At 42.5% G+C, this 19604-nt stretch overlaps 1 protein-coding gene across 19 annotated transcripts in view; it reads left to right on the forward strand.

Annotated features, from left to right (window-relative positions):
* The window catches only part of LOC125988574 (protocadherin gamma-C5), a 239431-nt gene that overhangs the window by 62978 nt on the left and 156849 nt on the right, over window positions 1–19604 (forward strand). The window contains exon 1 of one of the 19 annotated variants that reach the window (XM_068650675.1): window positions 521–3124. The exons of 15 other annotated variants lie outside the window; for them this stretch is intronic. In XM_068650675.1, coding sequence (XP_068506776.1) covers window positions 731–3124 — 2394 coding nt within the window. In that variant the 5' untranslated portion in view covers window positions 521–730. Of the gene's footprint in view, window positions 1–520; window positions 3125–4970; window positions 7554–10486; window positions 12949–15013; window positions 17618–19604 lie in introns of those variants that run through there. 3 more of the 19 variants (XM_068650687.1, XM_068650705.1, XM_068650656.1) reach the window with 3 other exon arrangements.

The raw sequence follows: 19604 nt of genomic DNA on the forward strand, positions 1-19604 counted from the left end.
AAGGTGCTCTACTGGTTTGCACATTTGCCTCACTGTCAGGAAACCTGTCATTGAATCGCCATTGAACTATCACCATGTAGAATTTGCCTGTTCTCCTTGGCTTGCGTGAGTTCTCTTCATGCAATATTCCTTATGGTTTCTGGTTAGCTCACTGCATTGCTCAGAAAATGTCATGCACTCGTTTTTATATGAGTTCGACTTTTCAATCCACCGTGACTCTTTCTGGGGCGGTTTGACTCTGTCCATGGTGCTGAAATGAGTTTTGTACGTTTCTCTGCTGACTCGGGAAGTCTTTATTCTGATTTCTGTGTAGTCAGCAAACTCATTTTTTTTTTTGAGTCCATTGGTTTTTCTCCAAGGAACAGTCATTTTAAATACTACTTTAATATTTTTAATTTAAAATATAGAAAATGGGTGGAGGGAAATCTGTGACAATATAACACTTCGATTTAAAAAATGGACGCTCATGCAACGCGATCAGTGTGATAATCTACTGTTTTTTTGTCTTAGTGTTATGTCAAGAAATGTACTCTAGGTGTCAGTATGCGCTCATGAACAAAAAAATATTGAAACTCCCATCTGATGTCGACACAACCCGGATTTTCATTGTGTTGCTCTGCTCGAGACGAGTGACGAGACTGCGCTGTAAAAACTGTGGATATCCGTGAAGATTACATTGATATTTTTTATTTATGTTTTGCAAAATTTAGTTTGGTTTACTTGCTGTGCAATGGAGAGCAAAGGAATTGCTGTTTTCAGGTCCCGCCTTATTTTATTTTTCCTTTCCCTCCGCACCATCAATGGAGACGTGAGCTACTCTATCCCAGAGGAAATGAAACGTGGATCTGTAATCGGGAATATAGCCAAGGATATGGGACTTGATTTGGGCCAGTTTTCTGCTCGCAAAGCACGCATTGATCCAGAGGATAACAACATCCAGCACTGTGGCGTCAACCTCAGCACGGGTGACTTGATTGTGCAGGAAAGGATCGACAGAGAGGGGCTTTGCGGTAAAAAGGCATCATGTGTTTTAAAACAGGAACTCGTACTGGAAAATCCATTAGAGTTACACCGAATTAATATTCGTGTTCTAGATATTAATGATAATTCACCACAGTTTAATGAAGACGTGCTCAAATTAGAAATTCGGGAGTCGGCAGACAAGGGGGAGCGTTTTCTTGTGAGAGAAGCACGCGATGCAGACATCGGAGAAAATGCTGTTCAAAGCTACACTTTGCAGGACAATGACAATTTCAAATTAAATGTAAACACAAAACCAGGCGGGCGAAAGAATTGTGAATTGGTCTTAGACAAAGAGTTAGATAGAGAAGATAAAAATGTTATGATGCTCTTGCTGACTGCATATGATGGCGGCTCTCCTCAGAGATCAGGTACAGTGCAAATACACGTCACTGTGCTGGACGCTAATGATAACGCCCCTGTGTTTAGCCAGACAGTGTATGAAGCCAGTCTGCCTGAAAATTCACCTCTCGATACATTGGTGATCATAGTGAGTGCAAGTGATAGAGATGAAGGAATAAATAGTGAAATCACATATGCATTTGACCATGCATCTGATGACATTAGTAATGTCTTCACTTTACACCCCAAAACTGGAGAAGTGAGAGTGGCTGGAGTTGTTGATTATGAGAAAGTAACATCACATGAAATGCATTTAAGTGCTGTAGACGGCCTAGGATTAATTTCTTATTCTTCCTTAATTATTGACGTGATTGACACTAATGACAATTCCCCTGCAATACAACTAAAATCACTGTCTAATCCAGTAGCAGAGAATGTGTCACCCGGCACAGAGGTGGGCATCGTTAATGTGCAGGACAGGGACTCTGAGCAAAATGGGCTGGTTCGCTGTTTTATTCAACAAAACGTCCCCTTCAAGTTAGTTCCTTCTATCAAAAACTATTATTCTCTGGTGACGACTGGGCCTCTTGACCGCGAACTAGTGTCAGACTACAACATAACAATCAGCGCCACTGACGAGGGCTCTCCTCCTCTGTCCTCCTCAAAAAGCGTCCACTTGTCCGTGGGAGATATTAACGACAACCCGCCCGTGTTTGAGGAACAGTCCTACAGCGCATATGTGAGTGAAAATAACAAAGCTGGCTCCACTTTATGCTCTGTCAGTGCTCAAGACCCCGACTGGAGACAGAACGGGACTGTCATTTATTCTCTCGTACCTGCTGAGGTGAACGGTGCCCCAGTGTCCTCCTATGTGTCCGTCAACGGAGACACGGGGGCGATCCACGCTGTCAGGTCCTTTGATTACGAACACCTAAGGAATTTCCAAGTCCTCGTGATGGCCAGGGATAACGGTTCTCCTCCATTGAGCAGCAACGTGAGCATCAGCGTGTTCATTTGGGACGTGAACGACAACTCTCCTCAGATCCTGTACCCTGCCCCAGAGGGCAACTCCTTGATGACCGAGCTGGTCCCCAAAGCTGCGCATGGAGGCTCTGTGGTGTCCAAAGTGATTGCGGTAGACGCCGACTCGGGACAGAACGCCTGGCTGTCCTATCACATCCTCAAGTCCACAGATGCGGGACTTTTCACCATCGGTCTCCACAGCGGCGAGATCAGGACCCAGCGGGACATTTTGGAGTCAGACAGCATGAAACAGAACCTGATTGTGGCCGTCAAAGATAACGGACAGCCCCCTCTCTCGGCCACCTGCTCCATGTATTTGCTTATCTCAGATAACCTGGCCGAGCTGCCGGAGCTTAAGGACATATCCTACGACGAGAAGAACTCCAAGCTGACCTCTTATCTGATCATTGCGCTGGTGTCCGTGTCCACCTTCTTCCTGACCTTCATCATGGTGGTCCTGGCAGTGAGGTTTTGTCACAGGAGAAAGCCCAGACTGTTGTTTGATGGAGCAGTTGCCATCCCCAGCGCGTATCTGCCTCCTAATTACGCAGATGTGGACGGCATGGGAACTTTACGCAGCACCTACAACTATGACGCCTACCTGACAACAGGCTCCAGAACCAGTGACTTTAAGTTTGTGTCTTCCTACAATGACAACACGCTGCCGGCTGACCAGACTTTGAAGAAAAGTTCAAGTGACTTTGATGAGATGTTTGGAAATGCTGAAAGTTCTCCTGAGGTATGAGCGACACTCAACTTTGTTGTTCATCCAGTTAAGTGTCACATATATTTTTAATCATATGAGGTTATACGACTTATTTGGTTAACTTGAATCTTATTTTGACATGCGTAAAAGCGGTCTTTATTTCTTCATCTTTGATTGATTGATTGATTGATTGATTGATTGATTGATTGATTGATTGATTGATTGATTGATTGATTGATGTTGTTTGTTGATTGATTAATGTGGTTATTTATATCGTGACTGTTTGCGAAGGTATAGTTTCTTTCACTAATAGTTCAGCATTACTCTTGGAAGTGTTGTCATTTTAACAGTTGCCACCCTCTTTATTTTTTTTGGGGTGTGGGTAATTAATCGAAATTAAGAGAAATTGTCACGCATTTCTTGCTTGGGTGAAACAATTTATAAAGGTGGATACTTGGGGCTTTTAGATGTTTTAGTCTACTTGTCAGTACGAAAATTCCGTCTTTTGCATGATTTGCAAGTCGCTCTGCCTGCTTTTCATTGTTACTGGACCTGTGATTGAATGACCCCTTCCTTTTTCGAGAACATCTATCTACAGTCTTTAGGTTGTCAATATTCTGTAGTTTGCTACATTATTTGGGGGGAATATATTTTCTAGGACTGTTGCAAAGAAGTTGATAACAATCATTACTACCGAGAATATGCCATTAACACGACACACATGCACGGACAGAACGCCAATGCCTACTTGTTCTTTAGCTCTGTTTTCCTTTATAGCTAAACTCAACTATTGTCATCCATAATAGGTATGGCCTCGTTTTAGATTTATGCATGTGTTAAGTTGGATGTGATTTAATAAATCGTCCTGAGACCATGCCTCATCATTTGTGTCTGAATTAATGGACATTGGATTTTGGTATATTTCTTTTTGACTCATTTCAGTTACTCTATTTAAGTCCTGGTGTGCCCAGTGTAGGACATAGCTTTTCCGATGATACATATCTCGTGTTTGGGTGATATCAAAAGACCTTTGCTTTCTTGCTGAGACAAAATGAAGACTGCAGTAAAACACAAGTATCAGTAAAAGAGGCAGATGTTTATAAAATAGTGCTATTCTAGCAATGATAACCACTACATGCATGCTGTAAATCCATAAGTACACGTTCTAAATTGCGATTTGCTGGTTTCATTTCAAAGTGTATGTGTGCGTGTGTGCGCGCGTTTGTTTGTGCGCGCGCGTTTGTGTTTGTGCGTGCGTTTTGCCTTTTGTAAACTGGTTTGCTCTGCTGAACATTTCATCACTGGCTCCTGCTCTGTGTGTGCGCGGACCGTTTGAGATGCATTCAAAACTAGCTCGAAAAGTGTTCGATGTTTGTTAAATAAAGTAATTTAATTTTTTAATACATAAAAAGTTTGTGTCGAGGAACGATGGCAGAGGGGACATACGCTATAAAAATGGCGAGTGACATTTACTTAACGCTTCTCTGCAAGGGCACAGTGCGAGGAAAAAGTGCTTGGAAAACAAACTATTAGACCTCTTTTAAGGAAACAATCTCGGTTATTGAGAAAAAAAAACTTTGTGGACGATGACTGATAAATTAGTAGGTCTGGTGTTTTGATCCCAAAACAAAAGATCGGATGTATTTATAGATTGAAAGCTGCTGGTTGTATGTTTTCTTAATCTTTATAAGTAAGGTATTAACTGTTTGTGTAAAAAAAGGTTTGGCTGTTTTAAATTCAACTCAGCCCGAGGTACGAACACTGGAAATGTGAATTTGTTTGTAATGTTAGTATTATGATCAATAATAATAATAATAATAATAATAATAATAATAATAATAATAATAATAATAATGTTCTGTTTGTAACGGAGCAAATCGACTCCAGGTGGCGGTATAGACCAGTCTTGAAATGACCAGTCATTCTCTCTTTTGTCGAAGGGTGTTTTGGCCGCACAAACATTTTGACTGCAGGGAGGATAACACCAAATTGTCGTTGCTGTTACGCGTAGAATTACATTTTTGAAGAGTTCGTTGTATCAACTGCATGTTCACGTCCCTTTTAACGGATATATTCAATGATGGCTTCAAGGTGCACCGCGTTACAGGGGAGCACATTTTATTTCCTCCTCCTTTTGTTTTATTCATCACACGGAGACGTGAGTTTTTCCTTTCCAGAGGAGATGAAACGAGGAACAATTATTGGGAATTTAGCCAAGGATCTTGGACTGGAGGCGAGCGCGCTGCCCAGCAGAAAAGCGCGCATTGACGCGGACGGGAGTGGGAAACCTTACTGTGATATGAACGCGAGAAATGGCGAGCTGGTTGTGGCCGACAGGATTGACAGAGAGGGGCTTTGTGGTGACAAACCTTCGTGCGTCCTGAAACATCAGGTTGTACTGCAGAATCCACTGGAACTACATCGAATTAATCTGCTCATTCAGGATATTAATGATAATGCGCCCTTGTTTAATGATGACTTAATTGAGTTGGAGATACAGGAGTCAGCTGACAGAGGAGCTCGTTTTGTGATTGAAGAAGCGCACGATGCGGACATAGGACAAAATTCAGTGCAACAATACATCCTAAAGAAAAATGATAATTTTGCTTTGTCTGTCAGTGGTAACACAATAGAGCTCGTACTTGACAAAGAACTTGACAGAGAAAAGCAAAGTGAGATGAATTTGCTTCTCACTGCTTTAGATGGCGGCTCTCCTCGGAGATCAGGCACAGTAGCCGTACATGTCACCGTGCTGGATGCTAATGATAACGCCCCGGTGTTCAGCCAGGCTGTTTATGAAGCCAGTTTGCCTGAGAATTCTGCCCCGGGTACAATCGTGATTAATGTTAGTGCAACAGATGCAGATGAAGGGGTGAATGGTAATGTGAGTTATGATTTTGGACATGTTACAGAAGATGTAAAGAAGTTATTCAGCATTGATCGTAAAATCGGTGCAATAGCTGTAACTGGCACTGTTGACTATGAAACAAGCACATCATATGAATTGCGTGTGAAAGCCAAAGATGGTCTTGGACTGTCAACATATGCCAAGGTTATCATTTCTATCACTGATATGAATGATAATGCTCCAATAATACATCTAGAATCAGTGTCCAATCCAATATCAGAGAACGTGTCACTTGGCACAGAGGTGGGCATCATTAATGTGCAGGACAGAGACTCTGAAAAGAATGGGCAGGTGCGCTGTTCCATTCAACAAAACGTCCCCTTCAAGTTAGTTCCTTCCATCAAAAACTATTATTCTCTGGTGACAACTGGGCCACTCGACCGTGAACTTGTGTCTGATTACAACATCACAATCAGCGCCACTGACGAGGGCTCTCCTCCTCTGTCCTCCTTGAAAAGCGTCCACTTGTCTGTAGGAGACATTAACGACAACCCACCCATGTTTGAGGAACAGTCCTACAGCGCATATGTGAGTGAAAATAACAAAGCTGGCTCCACTTTATGCTCTGTCACTGCTCAAGACCCCGACTGGAGACAGAATGGCACCGTCATTTATTCTCTATTACCTGCTGAGGTGAACGGCGCCCCAGTGTCCTCCTATGTGTCTGTCAACGGAGACACGGGGGCGATCCACGCCGTCAGGTCCTTTGATTACGAACACCTGAGGAGTTTCCAAGTCCACGTGATGGCCAGGGATAACGGCTCTCCTCCATTGAGCAGCAACGTGAGCGTCAGCGTGTTCATCTGGGACGTGAATGACAACTCTCCTCAGATCCTGTACCCCGCCCCGGAGGGCAACTCTTTCATGACCGAGCTGGTCCCCAAAGCTGCGCACGGAGGCTCTGTGGTGTCCAAAGTGATCGCGGTAGACGCCGACTCTGGACAGAATGCCTGGTTGTCCTATCACATCCTCAAGTCCACAGATGCGGGACTGTTCGCCATCGGTCTCCACAGCGGAGAGATCAGGACCCAGCGGGACATTTTGGAGTCTGACAGCATGAAGCAGAACCTGATTGTGGCCGTGAAAGATAACGGACAGCCCCCTCTCTCAGCCACCTGCTCCATGTATTTGCTTATCTCGGATAACCTGGCCGAGGTGCCTGAGCTGAAGGACATTTCTTACGACGAGAAGAACTCCAAACTGACCTCTTATCTGATCATCGCACTGGTGTCCGTGTCCACCTTTTTCCTGACCTTCATCATGGTGGTCCTGGCTGTGAGGTTTTGTCGCAGGAGAAAGCCCAGACTGTTGTTTGATGGAGCAGTTGCCATCCCCAGCGCGTATTTGCCTCCTAATTACGCAGATATGGACGGCACAGGAACTTTACGCAGCACCTACAACTATGACGCCTACTTGACAACGGGCTCCAGAACCAGTGACTTTAAGTTTTTGTCCTCTTACAATGACAACACGCTGCCTGCTGACCAGACTCTGAAGAAAAGTCCAAGTGACTTTGTTGATGAGATATTTGGAGAGGCACAAAACTCCCCAGAGGTAGGCATCAGTGCTATTTGATTTTCTTTTACTTATTTCCTTAAGACATCCTGTTCATTGAGTATTTGTTTCAGCATTCGGAACAACCGGGTGTAACCATCGTTATTTTTTTTTACAACATGTATGTTGTTCAAGGTCACTTGTATCCTGGAGGTTATCCTAGCTACTTGCTGGTTAAAGGCAGGCCACGGAGTTGCGGCTTGGTATTTATGCAATTATACAGAAACCCTCCAACTTCTTTGACTGTTTCCCCCCTTTCTTGGGACCCTCAATTCCTTCTGTATTTATTCATGGCTCCACTTTTTGATGTTGGTCGTCTCGTAAAATTTGATAGCACACATGGATGATTTATTTCACAAATGGAAAGCCCAGTACAGATTTGTTCATCGCTTCATGTTGTTTCTTCACAAACATACTACTGGTAGTATTTTATCGTTTTTTTCGTTATCACGAGACAGGCTTCTCTCAATTTTGCTGCCATTTCAACTTGGTTAGTTTGACATTGATTAAAAGCATTTATTTTGAATAGTAGTTTGCAGTAATCACTTCTCAATGAAGTGACCTGAAACAGTTCTGGATTCGTTTTGCAGTGGCTGAATAGTAGCGCTTTAAAAGGTATGTGTAGTAATAAACATGTTGAAAATATTAAGTTTACTTCTTTTATTTGTGTCTGTTATTTATTTATCCTCGCACAAATTTAATATTCCTAAAGGCTTTGGCTCATATTAGTCTGTGTTCACTTACATGTTATTCTTTGGTAACTTTATAGGGTGACACGGTGGAGCACTGGTTAGCATGTCGGCCTCACGGTTCAGCGGTGCAGAGTTCGATTCCTGCTTGCACCATTCTGTGTGGAGTTGGCATGTTCTCCTCGTGCCTGTGTGAGTTTCTTCCGGGTGCTCTGGTTGTCTCTCGCATTCCAAATACATTTATCATCGGCCGATTTATCACTCCAAATTGTGTGATTGTGAGTGTAAATGGTTGTTTGTCTGTTTGTGCCCTGCATGCTGGGATCGGCTCCAGCACACCCGCAACCCTCGAGAGGATAAGCGGTTTGAGTAACTCAATACAGATGTCCAGTGTTTGTTTCTCACCCGCATTACCTTATTTTATTTATTTATCTTACATTTTTCTTTATACTTCTATTGCTCTTATTTATGCTCACCTTGAGACCTCATTCTTAGGGTCATGCTGTTGTAAAGCCTTGATACATGCTATAAGTTCTGCATCGGCTACTTAAGTGTTTTTTGCATGGTTTGTCGTTGGGGTCCGATATAAGGTAGAGCTGAGTGTTGTATCATTATCTCTGAAAGGAGTTGTGCGATTTTGTATGAATCACCTATATCAAGTCTGCTCCTCAGGAGCCCCTATGTGTCCCTACTTCTACACACCTCATTCAAATGATCAGCTCATCAACAAGCTTTGGGGAAGCCTGATAATAATCCTAATGACTTGTATCAGGTTTGTTGCAGTGGAGACGCATCTAGAAAAGGTTGGATAGGGGCTCCCGAGGACCGGACCTGGGCATCCCTTACTTACATTATTGTCTATGGAAAGAAAAAGTTATTGATTTTTTAAAATAAAGATAACAGATGTTGTATCTTATTGTAGCTCAGGTCTGTGATTGAAGTCTTGAACACAGTAGGGATTTTTGTGTGTTTGTTTAAAATGCCCCCTACTGGCCAGGTATGGCTATTGTATTTAGAGTTGTGAACTCCATGCAGGGGGGGACGGGTAAAACCAAGATGGCTGCCTTAAGTCAGGTGTGTTTTGACAATGAGCAGAGTTTTTCAAATTATTATTTGACATTCTATGTTACTTGAAGCTTGAAAGATCAGGATACTTGATATATTATCAAATCATGAACCTATCCACCATCCATATAACCTGGCTCCTGACCTCCTTACCTGAACTAACAAATGGTGAGTAAATGCTTTGAAGCCCTGTGGAGATCTGTACAACCTTTTTAATAATGAATATTTGAATCTTGTGGGGAAAAAGGGCACAGACACTGAAACAGTTTTTTTTTTAAAGATTGTTTGCCTTTTCATTATAGAAACTCTATAACAATCTGCTTTAGCCGTTGTGCTGTAGTCTCATTACCTCGCCTGAAAAAAATATCTACATGTGCTCCAACAGCTAGGTGTTGCAGTCTGATCTTCGCAATGACGTTTCCACATAGAAATTGTGTATACAGACAAGGAAGTTTTGATCCACGTTAGTCATTTTATACTGTCTTATTTATGAAGTGTTGATGTAAAAAAAAAAAAAAAAAAAAAAAACACGTTCCAAGTAAATGCTGTTTTATTCTGCTTTTTACACGCATCTTGAGAATAAATTTCACAGTTGTGTGGCGTTAATTATACAACAGTTCTCATGTAAATCCTTGTCTGAGCACCTTGAAATTTATCTTAAAGTATTTTAGTATATTTTCTTGAAGATGACTAAAAATTAGCTGCTGTTGCATTGCTAATATCCCTTAACGCATTAGTCCAGTGCATGTTGTTATATGCTGTGTGGGTTTTACAAAACTAAACAAGTAATTATTATTATTATTATTATTATTATTCAGTATAAGTTCCCAATAAGACATTATTAATTATAAAAGCCTTCATTATATATGCCACTCAGAAATAACAAGTAAAAATTTCTTCATTTAGTGTTACAGAAATTAATCCATACAGATAAAAGTGTATAAGGTCTGTTGTAAAAACAAATTATATTATATTATATTATATTATATTATATTATATTATATTATATTATATTATATTATATTATATTACACTACTCTTTAAAGAATAATTTGATAACATATTGGGTACAACGAAGGTTTGTTTGAAGAAATATAAAATTCAAAAGTAGGCTTTCTCGTCAACAAACTGGACTCACGGTGGCGCAAGAGACCAGCCTTTAAATTGTTGAACGCCCTTTTTCATTTGCGGTGGACTGGCGTTCTGCTTGCAGGTTGCTGATTTTGTAGACCACATTGTTCTCCAGTCCGTTCGGTAAGGTGTCCATGATGGATTCTAAAATGTTGCCATTGCGCACGTTTTATTTCGTTTTTCTTTTGCTGCATTCCGCACACGGAGACGTGAGCTTTTCCTTTCCCGAGGAGATGAAACGAGGATCAATGATTGGGAATTTAGCCAAGGATCTCGGATTGGAGGCGAGCGCGCTGTCCAGCAGAAAAGCGCGCATCGAGGCCGACAGGAGCAGAAAACGTTATTGTGATCTAAACACGCAAAATTGGGAGCTGATTGTCGCCGACAGGATTGACAGAGAGGAGCTTTGTGACGACAAGGCTACATGTATCCTAAAATATGAGGTGGTCCTGGAGAATCCACTGGAGCTCCATCGAATTAATTTGCACATTCAGGACGTAAATGATAACGCGCCGTTGTTTAATGATGACTTAATTGAGTTGGAGATACAGGAGTCAGCCGTTAAAGGAGCTCGTTTTGTGATAGAGGAAGCGCACGATGCGGACATAGGACAAAATTCAGTGCAACAATACACCCTAAAGAAAAATGATAATTTTGTGTTGTCTGTCAGTGGCAGCACAATAGAGCTCGTACTTGACCAAGAACTTGACCGTGAAAAGCAAAGTGAGATAAATGTGATTCTCACTGCTTTAGATGGTGGCTCTCCTCGGAGATCAGGCACAGTAGCCGTACATGTCACCGTGCTGGATGCTAATGACAACGCCCCGGTGTTCAGCCAGGCTGTTTATGAAGCCAGTTTGCCTGAGAATTCTGCCCCGAGAACAATCGTGATTAATGTTAGTGCAACAGATGCAGATGAAGGGGTGAATGGGAATGTGAGTTATGATTTTGGACACGTTACAGATCATGTAAAGAAATTATTCAGCATTGATCGTAAAATTGGTGCAATAGCTATAACTGGCACTCTTGACTATGAATCAAGCACATCATATGAATTGCGTGTGAAAGCCAAAGATGGACTTGGGCTGTCCTCTTATGCAAAAGTGATCATTTCACTCACTGATGTGAATGACAATGCCCCTGAGATCAATTTGAAGTCACTCTCTAATTCAGTGGCAGAGAATGTGTCCCCTGGCACAGAGGTGGGCATCATTAATGTGCAGGACAGAGACTCTGAAAAGAATGGACAGGTACGCTGTTCCATTCAACAAAACATCCCCTTTAAGTTAGTTCCTTCTATCAAAAACTATTATTCTCTGGTGACGACTGGACGTCTGGACCGTGAACTAGTGTCTGACTACAACATTACAATCAGCGCTACTGATGAGGGCTCCCCTCCTCTGTCCTCCTCAAAAAGCGTCCACGTGTCTGTGGGAGACATCAACGACAACCCGCCCGTGTTTGAGGAACAGTCCTACAGTGCATATGTGAGTGAAAATAACAAAGCTGGCTCCACTTTATGCTCTGTCAGTGCTCAAGACCCCGACTGGAGACAGAACGGCACTGTCATTTATTCTCTCTTACCTGCTGAGGTGAACAGCGCCCCAGTGTCATCCTACGTGTCTGTCAATGGTGACACGGGGGCGATTCACGCCGTCAGGTCCTTTGATTACGAACACCTGAGGAGTTTCCAAGTCCTTGTGATGGCCAGGGATAACGGCTCTCCTCCGCTGAGCAGCAACGTGAGCGTCAGCGTCTTCATCTGGGACGTGAACGACAACTCTCCTCAGATCCTGTACCCAGCCCCGGAGGGCAACTCCTTCATGACCGAGCTGGTCCCCAAAGCTGCACACGGAGGATCAGTGGTGTCCAAAGTGATCGCAGTGGATGCCGACTCGGGACAGAACGCCTGGCTGTCCTATCACATCCTGAAGTCCACAGATGCGGGACTTTTTACCATCGGCCTCCACAGCGGAGAGATTAGGACCCAGCGGGAGATTTCCGAGTCTGACAGCATGAAGCAGAACCTGATTGTCGCCGTCAAAGATAACGGACAGCCCCCTCTCTCGGCCACCTGCTCCATGTATTTGTTTATTTCGGACAACCTGGCCGAGGTGCCGGAGCTGAAGGACATTTCTTACGACGAGAAGAACTCCAAGCTGACCTCTTATCTGATCATCGCGCTGGTGTCCGTGTCCACCTTCTTCCTGACCTTTATCATGGTGGTCCTGGCTGTGAGGTTTTGTCGCAGGAGAAAGCCCAGACTGTTGTTTGATGGAGCAGTTGCCATTCCCAGCGCGTATCTGCCTCCTAATTACGCCGATGTGGACGGCACGGGAACTATACGCAGCATGTACAACTATGACGCCTACTTGACAACAGGCTCCAGAACCAGTGACTTTAAGTTTATGTCTTCTTACAACGACAACACGCTGCCGGCTGACCAGACTCTGAAGAAAAGTCCAAGTGACTTTGATGAGATGTTTGGAGATGTTGAAGGTTCCCCTGAGGTATGAGCAACAGTCCCATTTCACTTTGTCAAATTTACTTCACTTGCGCTCCTGCCACTCTGGTTTTTGGAGTTTATCCCAACTTGGTTGGGTGAAATTCACACTGTTCACAGGATTGGTGACTACTCTGTCATCACTATTTCTTCCCATTCATTTGACTGTTGCCACTTGCCACCACCCTTGTTGGCATTCACATGTTCGCTTCATGGCTTTACTTGTTGTCATTGTTGAGCTCATAAGATTAATAACATTGGTTCCCCACTAATAGTCCATGTTTCATCACAACAATATTAATGACAGCATCACATTATCACAGCATTCATTTTCTTTTTTTTTATCTGCAGGCTATGCATTTTCTTGCTTTTTATGAAGACATGATTCTTTGGACCTTTATAAGCCCAGTTAGAAAACCTGGCATTAATAAAAAAAAATATAGATAGATTTTGAACAACAATAATCTGCTTTCTTCTTTTCATTCTTTTGTGAGATGAAGTTTGAGACAAATTTGGTGAACATTTTATTTCAGATGGTTATCAACACATGTAGTGGCATATAGTGTTTGCTACAATCATATCCACTTTATTCATTTTTCATATTGTTTACCCAGCCCTACAGGAATTGAAATATTATTCCTACAAGACGTCAGTGACTTATTCAATTAGTCTTTTGAAACTGATATGACCTTTACTTTTGTTGTTTGCCTTTATTGTACATTGATAATGGAAATGGGGTGCTACTGTGTTTGTTTTGTTAACATACACTAGATAATCTTTACGTCACACCAACTTTGGCTGCTGATAGCACTTGTTACTCTTACAGTATGTCCTTCTGCCAAATGTCTGCGCTTGACGTCAGGTTCCTTGGTAAATAAGATCAGATAGCCTGAGTCGCTGTGTGATTTGGGGACTATATGGGGTTGCTTTGACAGTAAAAATGTTGAAGTTGTGATCTGTGGACGTAGCAAAGTTGGAGCTTGTATTGGTGTTGAATATTTCAGAGGTAGTCAGATGCAGCTCAAGGTAAAGATCTAGTACTAAGGTCTTTATATTTTTATTTTCTTCTGGTTTCTTTACATTACCCACAAGTTCTTTCAGAGATATGACACGTCCAGGGTTTGCCATCTGGCCTTAGGAGTGATATTTAAAAACACACATTGGAAAAAAAACTTTGAAATTCATATATTTTAGTTTCACAATGCAAAGTATTTCCTCCATTGTGGTGTAGAACAGTTGTAAATAAACCAAGTGCTGCATTAAGTTCAAACATCTGGCATGGAGACCCATTCCTATATTTCTGATGTTGAGCATCTGTTCAATGTCAGAAAATTATCATGTTTTATGCAATGGTTTGCTCAGTTTGTGTTGTACTGTATATCATACAGTCATCCTTGAAAGATACTAAAAGCAGTGTATAATTTTGTTTGTTTTCAATCTCGGGTGCCATAAAGTGGAAAACTGTGATGAAGCCCATAGCTGACAGGGGGCCTATAATTGATATTTTCAATTTGTGGCAGTGAAGTGACAGGCCCCAAAGGGTTTTTGTCTCACAGGGTCCCAAATCCCCGGCAGTTCCTTTGTTTGTTAGTGATGACTTTGTAAATCTTGTGATGTAGTCTGGTAAAATTATGGATTTGACTATCTGCCTTGAAAATACTACACCTACTGCATTTATAGCCAACAGTAATTTAATAGATGTGTTCATTGTATTGGCTCTTGTTGTGTGGCTGATCTCAGTCGGAAAAAAAATCCACTGAATTGTGGTTTCCTAGTGGTTGTATTAACATCATGTCATCAGATGAAAATAACAAACCAGTATTTGAACAGTTTAAGGCTCGATAAATGTGAGTCATATTTCCTGATAACTTTTCTGAGTTATGAACAAGTGTGAAACCCCTTTACAATGACAATACTACTAATAATCGTAACACAAGTAAAAATATCCTATAGAGTAAGAGTAAGTGCACCCCCTCACTCTTTTAAGAGATCCACTTACATTTATAGTTAAGGGACTTTATTTATTTATTTATTTATTTATTTATTTATTTAATCTATGCTTAGTGACTACCACCATTTAGCGTCTGCATTTGTGATATTTAATACACACACGGTGTAATTACCATTTGTATATTAAAAAAATATTGTCTGTGTTTACATTAACTTCTACTCACGGTGGCGCAATAGACCAGCCTTTAAATTGTTGAACGCCCTTTTTCATTTGCGGTGGACTGACATTGTGCATGCGTGTGGGTGATTTTGTAGTCCACATTGTTCTGCATTCCGTTCGGGAGGGTTCCATGATGGATTCTAAAATGTTGCCATCGCGCACGTTTTATTTCCTTTTCTTTTTGCTGCATCCTGTAATCGGAGACGTGAGCTTTTCCTTTCCCGAGGAGATGAAACGAGGATCGGTGATTGGGAATTTAGCCAAGGATCTCGGATTGGAGGCGAGCGCGCTGTCCAGCAGAAAAGCGCGCATCGACGCCGACAGGGGCAGGAAGCTTTATTGTGATTTAAACGCGCAAAACGGAGAGCTGATTGTGGCTGACAGAATTGACAGAGAGGGGCTTTGTGGCAATAAGGCTTCATGCGTCCTCAAAGAGGAAATCGTCCTGGAGAATCCACTGGAGCTCCATCGAATTAATTTGCACATTCAAGATATAAATGATAACGCGCCGTTGTTTAATGATGACTTAATTGAGTTGGAGATACAGGAGTCAGCCGTTAAAGGAGCTCGTTTTGTGATAGAGGAAGCGCACGATGCAGACATAGGACAAAATTCAGTGCAACAATACATCCTGAAGAAAAATGATAATTTTATTTTGTCTGTCAGTGGTAACACAATAGAGCTCGTACTTGACAAAGAACTTGACCGTGAAAAGCAAAGTGAGATGAATTTGCTTCTCACTGCTTTAGATGGCGGCTCTCCTCGGAGATCAGGCACAGTAGCTGTACATGTCACTGTGCTGGATGCTAATGATAACGCCCCAGTGTTCAGCAAAGCCGTTTATAAAGCCAGTCTGCCTGAAAATTCTGCCCCGGGTTCAATCGTGATTAATGTTAGTGCAACAGATGCAGATGACGGGGTGAATGGAAATGTGAGTTATGATTTTGGACATGTTACAGAAGATGTAAAGAAGTTATTCAGCATTGATCGTAAAATCGGTGCAATAGCTGTAACTGGCCCTGTCGACCATGAAACAAGCACATCATATGAATTTCGTGTGAAAGCCAAAGATGGGCTTGGGCTGTCTTCTTATGCAAACGTGATTATTTCCATCAATGATGTGAATGACAATGCCCCTGAGATCAATTTAAAGTCACTCTCTAATTCAGTGGCAGAGAACGTGTCACCTGGCACAGAGGTGGGCATCATTAATGTGCAGGACAGGGACTCTGAGCAAAATGGGCTAGTTCGCTGCTTTATTCAACAAAACGTCCCCTTCAAGTTAGTTCCTTCTATCAAAAACTATTATTCTCTGGTGACGACTGGGCCTCTTGACCGCGAACTTGTGTCAGACTACAACATAACAATCAGCGCCACTGACGAGGGCTCTCCTCCTCTGTCCTCCTCAAAAAGCGTCCACTTGTCTGTGGGAGACATCAACGACAACCCGCCCGTGTTTGAGGAACAGTCCTACACCACATATGTGAGTGAAAATAACAAAGCTGGTTCCACTTTATGCTCTGTCAGTGCTCGAGACCCCGACTGGAGACAGAACGGCACTGTCATTTATTCCCTCTTACCTACTGAGGTGAACAGCGCCCCGGTGTCCTCCTACGTATCTGTCAACGGAGACACGGGGGCGATCCACGCCGTCAGGTCCTTTGATTACGAACACCTGAGGAGTTTCCAAGTCTACGTCATGGCCAGAGACAACGGTTCTCCTCCACTGAGCTGCAACGTTAGCGTCAGCGTGTTCATTTGGGACGTGAACGACAACACTCCTCAGATCCTGTACCCCGCCCCGGAGGGCAACTCTTTCATGACCGAGCTGGTCCCCAAAGCTGCGCACGGAGGCTCTGTGGTGTCCAAAGTGATCGCGGTAGACGCCGACTCGGGACAGAACGCCTGGCTGTCTTATCACATCCTCAAGTCCACAGATGCTGGACTTTTCACCATCGGTCTCCACAGCGGCGAGATCAGGACCCAGCGGGACATTTCCGAGTCGGACAGCATGAAGCAGAACCTGATTGTGGCCGTGAAAGATAACGGACAGCCCCCTCTCTCGGCCACCTGCTCCATGTATTTGCTCATCTCAGATAACCTGGCCGAGGTGCCAGAGCTGAAGGACATATCCTACGACGAGAAGAACTCCAAGCTGACCTCTTATCTGATCATCGCGCTGGTGTCCGTGTCCACCTTCTTCCTGACCTTCATCATGGTGGTCCTGGCTGTGAGGTTTTGTCGCAGAAGAAAGCCCAGACTGTTGTTTGATGGAGCAGTTGCCATCCCCAGCGCGTATCTGCCTCCTAATTACGCAGATGTGGACGGCACGGGAACTTTACGCAGCACATACAACTATGACGCCTACTTGACAACAGGCTCCAGAACCAGTGACTTTAAGTTTGTGTCGTCTTACAATGACAACACGCTGCCTGCTGACCAGACTCTGAAGAAAAGTCCGTCTCACTTTGATGAGATGTTTGGAGATGCTCAAGGATCACCAGAGGTACAAATAATCATTTATGAATAATATTTTCCCATTTTTATTCCTCCATCAATCCAAGTCCGATTTACATTTCTGCCATTTCTAGGAAAGGAGTAGGGAATGAATTCAAATGAGAAATTCACTCAAGATTCTTTTGAACACAAGCTTCAAAATGCCTTAACATTGTTTTTGCTGAAATGTTTTAATCCGAAATCCTGTAAAAGAAAGGTTCCTGTAGAAGGAAGGTATCAGGCTTACAGACAATCAAAATTAGTTTTAATTTTGTCACTTTATGCTCATATAATTGTTAAAAATGTGCCAACTTGTCAGCCAATTATTTTTTCAAAACTTCTCATTGCCAGAACATCATACCTCCAGTGAAGCATGGTCTTGTCAGCATCATTTCATGGGGCTGTTTTTCTTCAGCTGCAACCTTTGTCAAGGCGGAGGGAATTATCAACTAAACTAAACGTCAGTCAATGTCAGCATAAAACCTGCTAGGACATCATCAAAGACTTGTCTTTACTTCCCCTCTTGATTTTTTTTTTTGACTGAGTTTCCAAGGGACGGCATGACTGTCCCACAGTTCAGAGGTACAGGGTTTAATTCCGTCTCCTGCCTTTGTCTGTTGAGTTTGCATGTTCTCCCAATGTCTGTGAGGATTTTTTCCGGGTACTCCGGTTTCCTGCCACATTCCAAAGACATGCATGGTACGCCGATTGACTACTCCAAATTGCCTGTAGGTGTGAGCGTGGATGTTTGTTGATGTTTCAGGGTGTACTACTCAAAGACTGCTGGGATAGGCACCCTCAGTAAGGATAAGCGGTTCAGATGATGAATGAATGAGTTGTTCAAGGTATACTGTATAGTAGATCATATTATTGATGGAAAAACTTTTCAAATAATTTACCTTGTCTTATTTGTATGTCTCTCACGCACGCACAGACACACGTACGTACAAGTGTATGTCCATACATCCATACATCCATACATCCATACATACATACATACATACATACATACATACACTACATACACTACATACACTACATACACTACATACATACATACATACATACATACATACATACATACATACATACATACATACATACATTCACACACATACAAAATTAACCTGGTATTTGAATAGTGGTGTGTAGACTTTTTTTATCCACTGTGTACACATTAAGATAGGGCTGCTAATACCTTTAAAATAATATATTAGATGTTTACGGATTATATTTGAATGTGGTGTTTCAAATACAAGGTCATAAAATACTAGTTGTGTTGCAAGATCAGCTATTGATGAATGGATGGCGGATTCACTCATTCACTCATCCAAGAGCTCGATAGCTCATTTTGACTGTGATGATAGATTTACAAATAAAACATTTCATCATCCCATTCATATATTTCTTTCTTGTTTGATTTTATACATTCAATCCATGACCTCTTTCTACATTGTTACGGTATTTTATTGGCTGTAGAAGATCCATATCATCTACTAACTAACTTTGCAATAAATTTGCAGTTGAGGGCTTGTTGACCAGGAAGTCATCTCTGTGGTGCAAACATTCTGCATTGCTCTTGTAATTGTCCCACTCGACCTCGTGGCGACGCTCTTTGAATATTTGAGTCATCTATGGTGTGTTCTGCTGTAACTGTGTCAGTGAAACTGGAGCAATGGGTGAGAGCTGAAGGCTGCGAGTATGTGTCTCTATGTGCATGTTTGTGTGATGGAGGCAGAGGAAAAGTGTGTGAGTGTGTGTGTGTGTGTGTGTTTGTGTGTGTGTGCGCACGCGCGTGCGTGTGTGCATTTGTGCGTGTGTGCGTGCATGTGCACTTGTGTGTGATAGAGGCAGAGAGAAAAAATACATGAGTGGGTGTTTGGAGAGGGAGAGAGAGAAAGCAGGAGAGAGAGAGAGAGATGAAATGGAAAGAGAGAATCCAAGCTGACAGCTTCCCTAATAGAGCATGAGTAACTCGGCTAGAGACGCAGGAAAGC

The sequence above is a fragment of the Syngnathus scovelli genome, chromosome 1 (genome assembly GCF_024217435.2).
Source record: "Syngnathus scovelli strain Florida chromosome 1, RoL_Ssco_1.2, whole genome shotgun sequence".
NCBI lineage: Eukaryota > Metazoa > Chordata > Actinopteri > Syngnathiformes > Syngnathidae > Syngnathus > Syngnathus scovelli.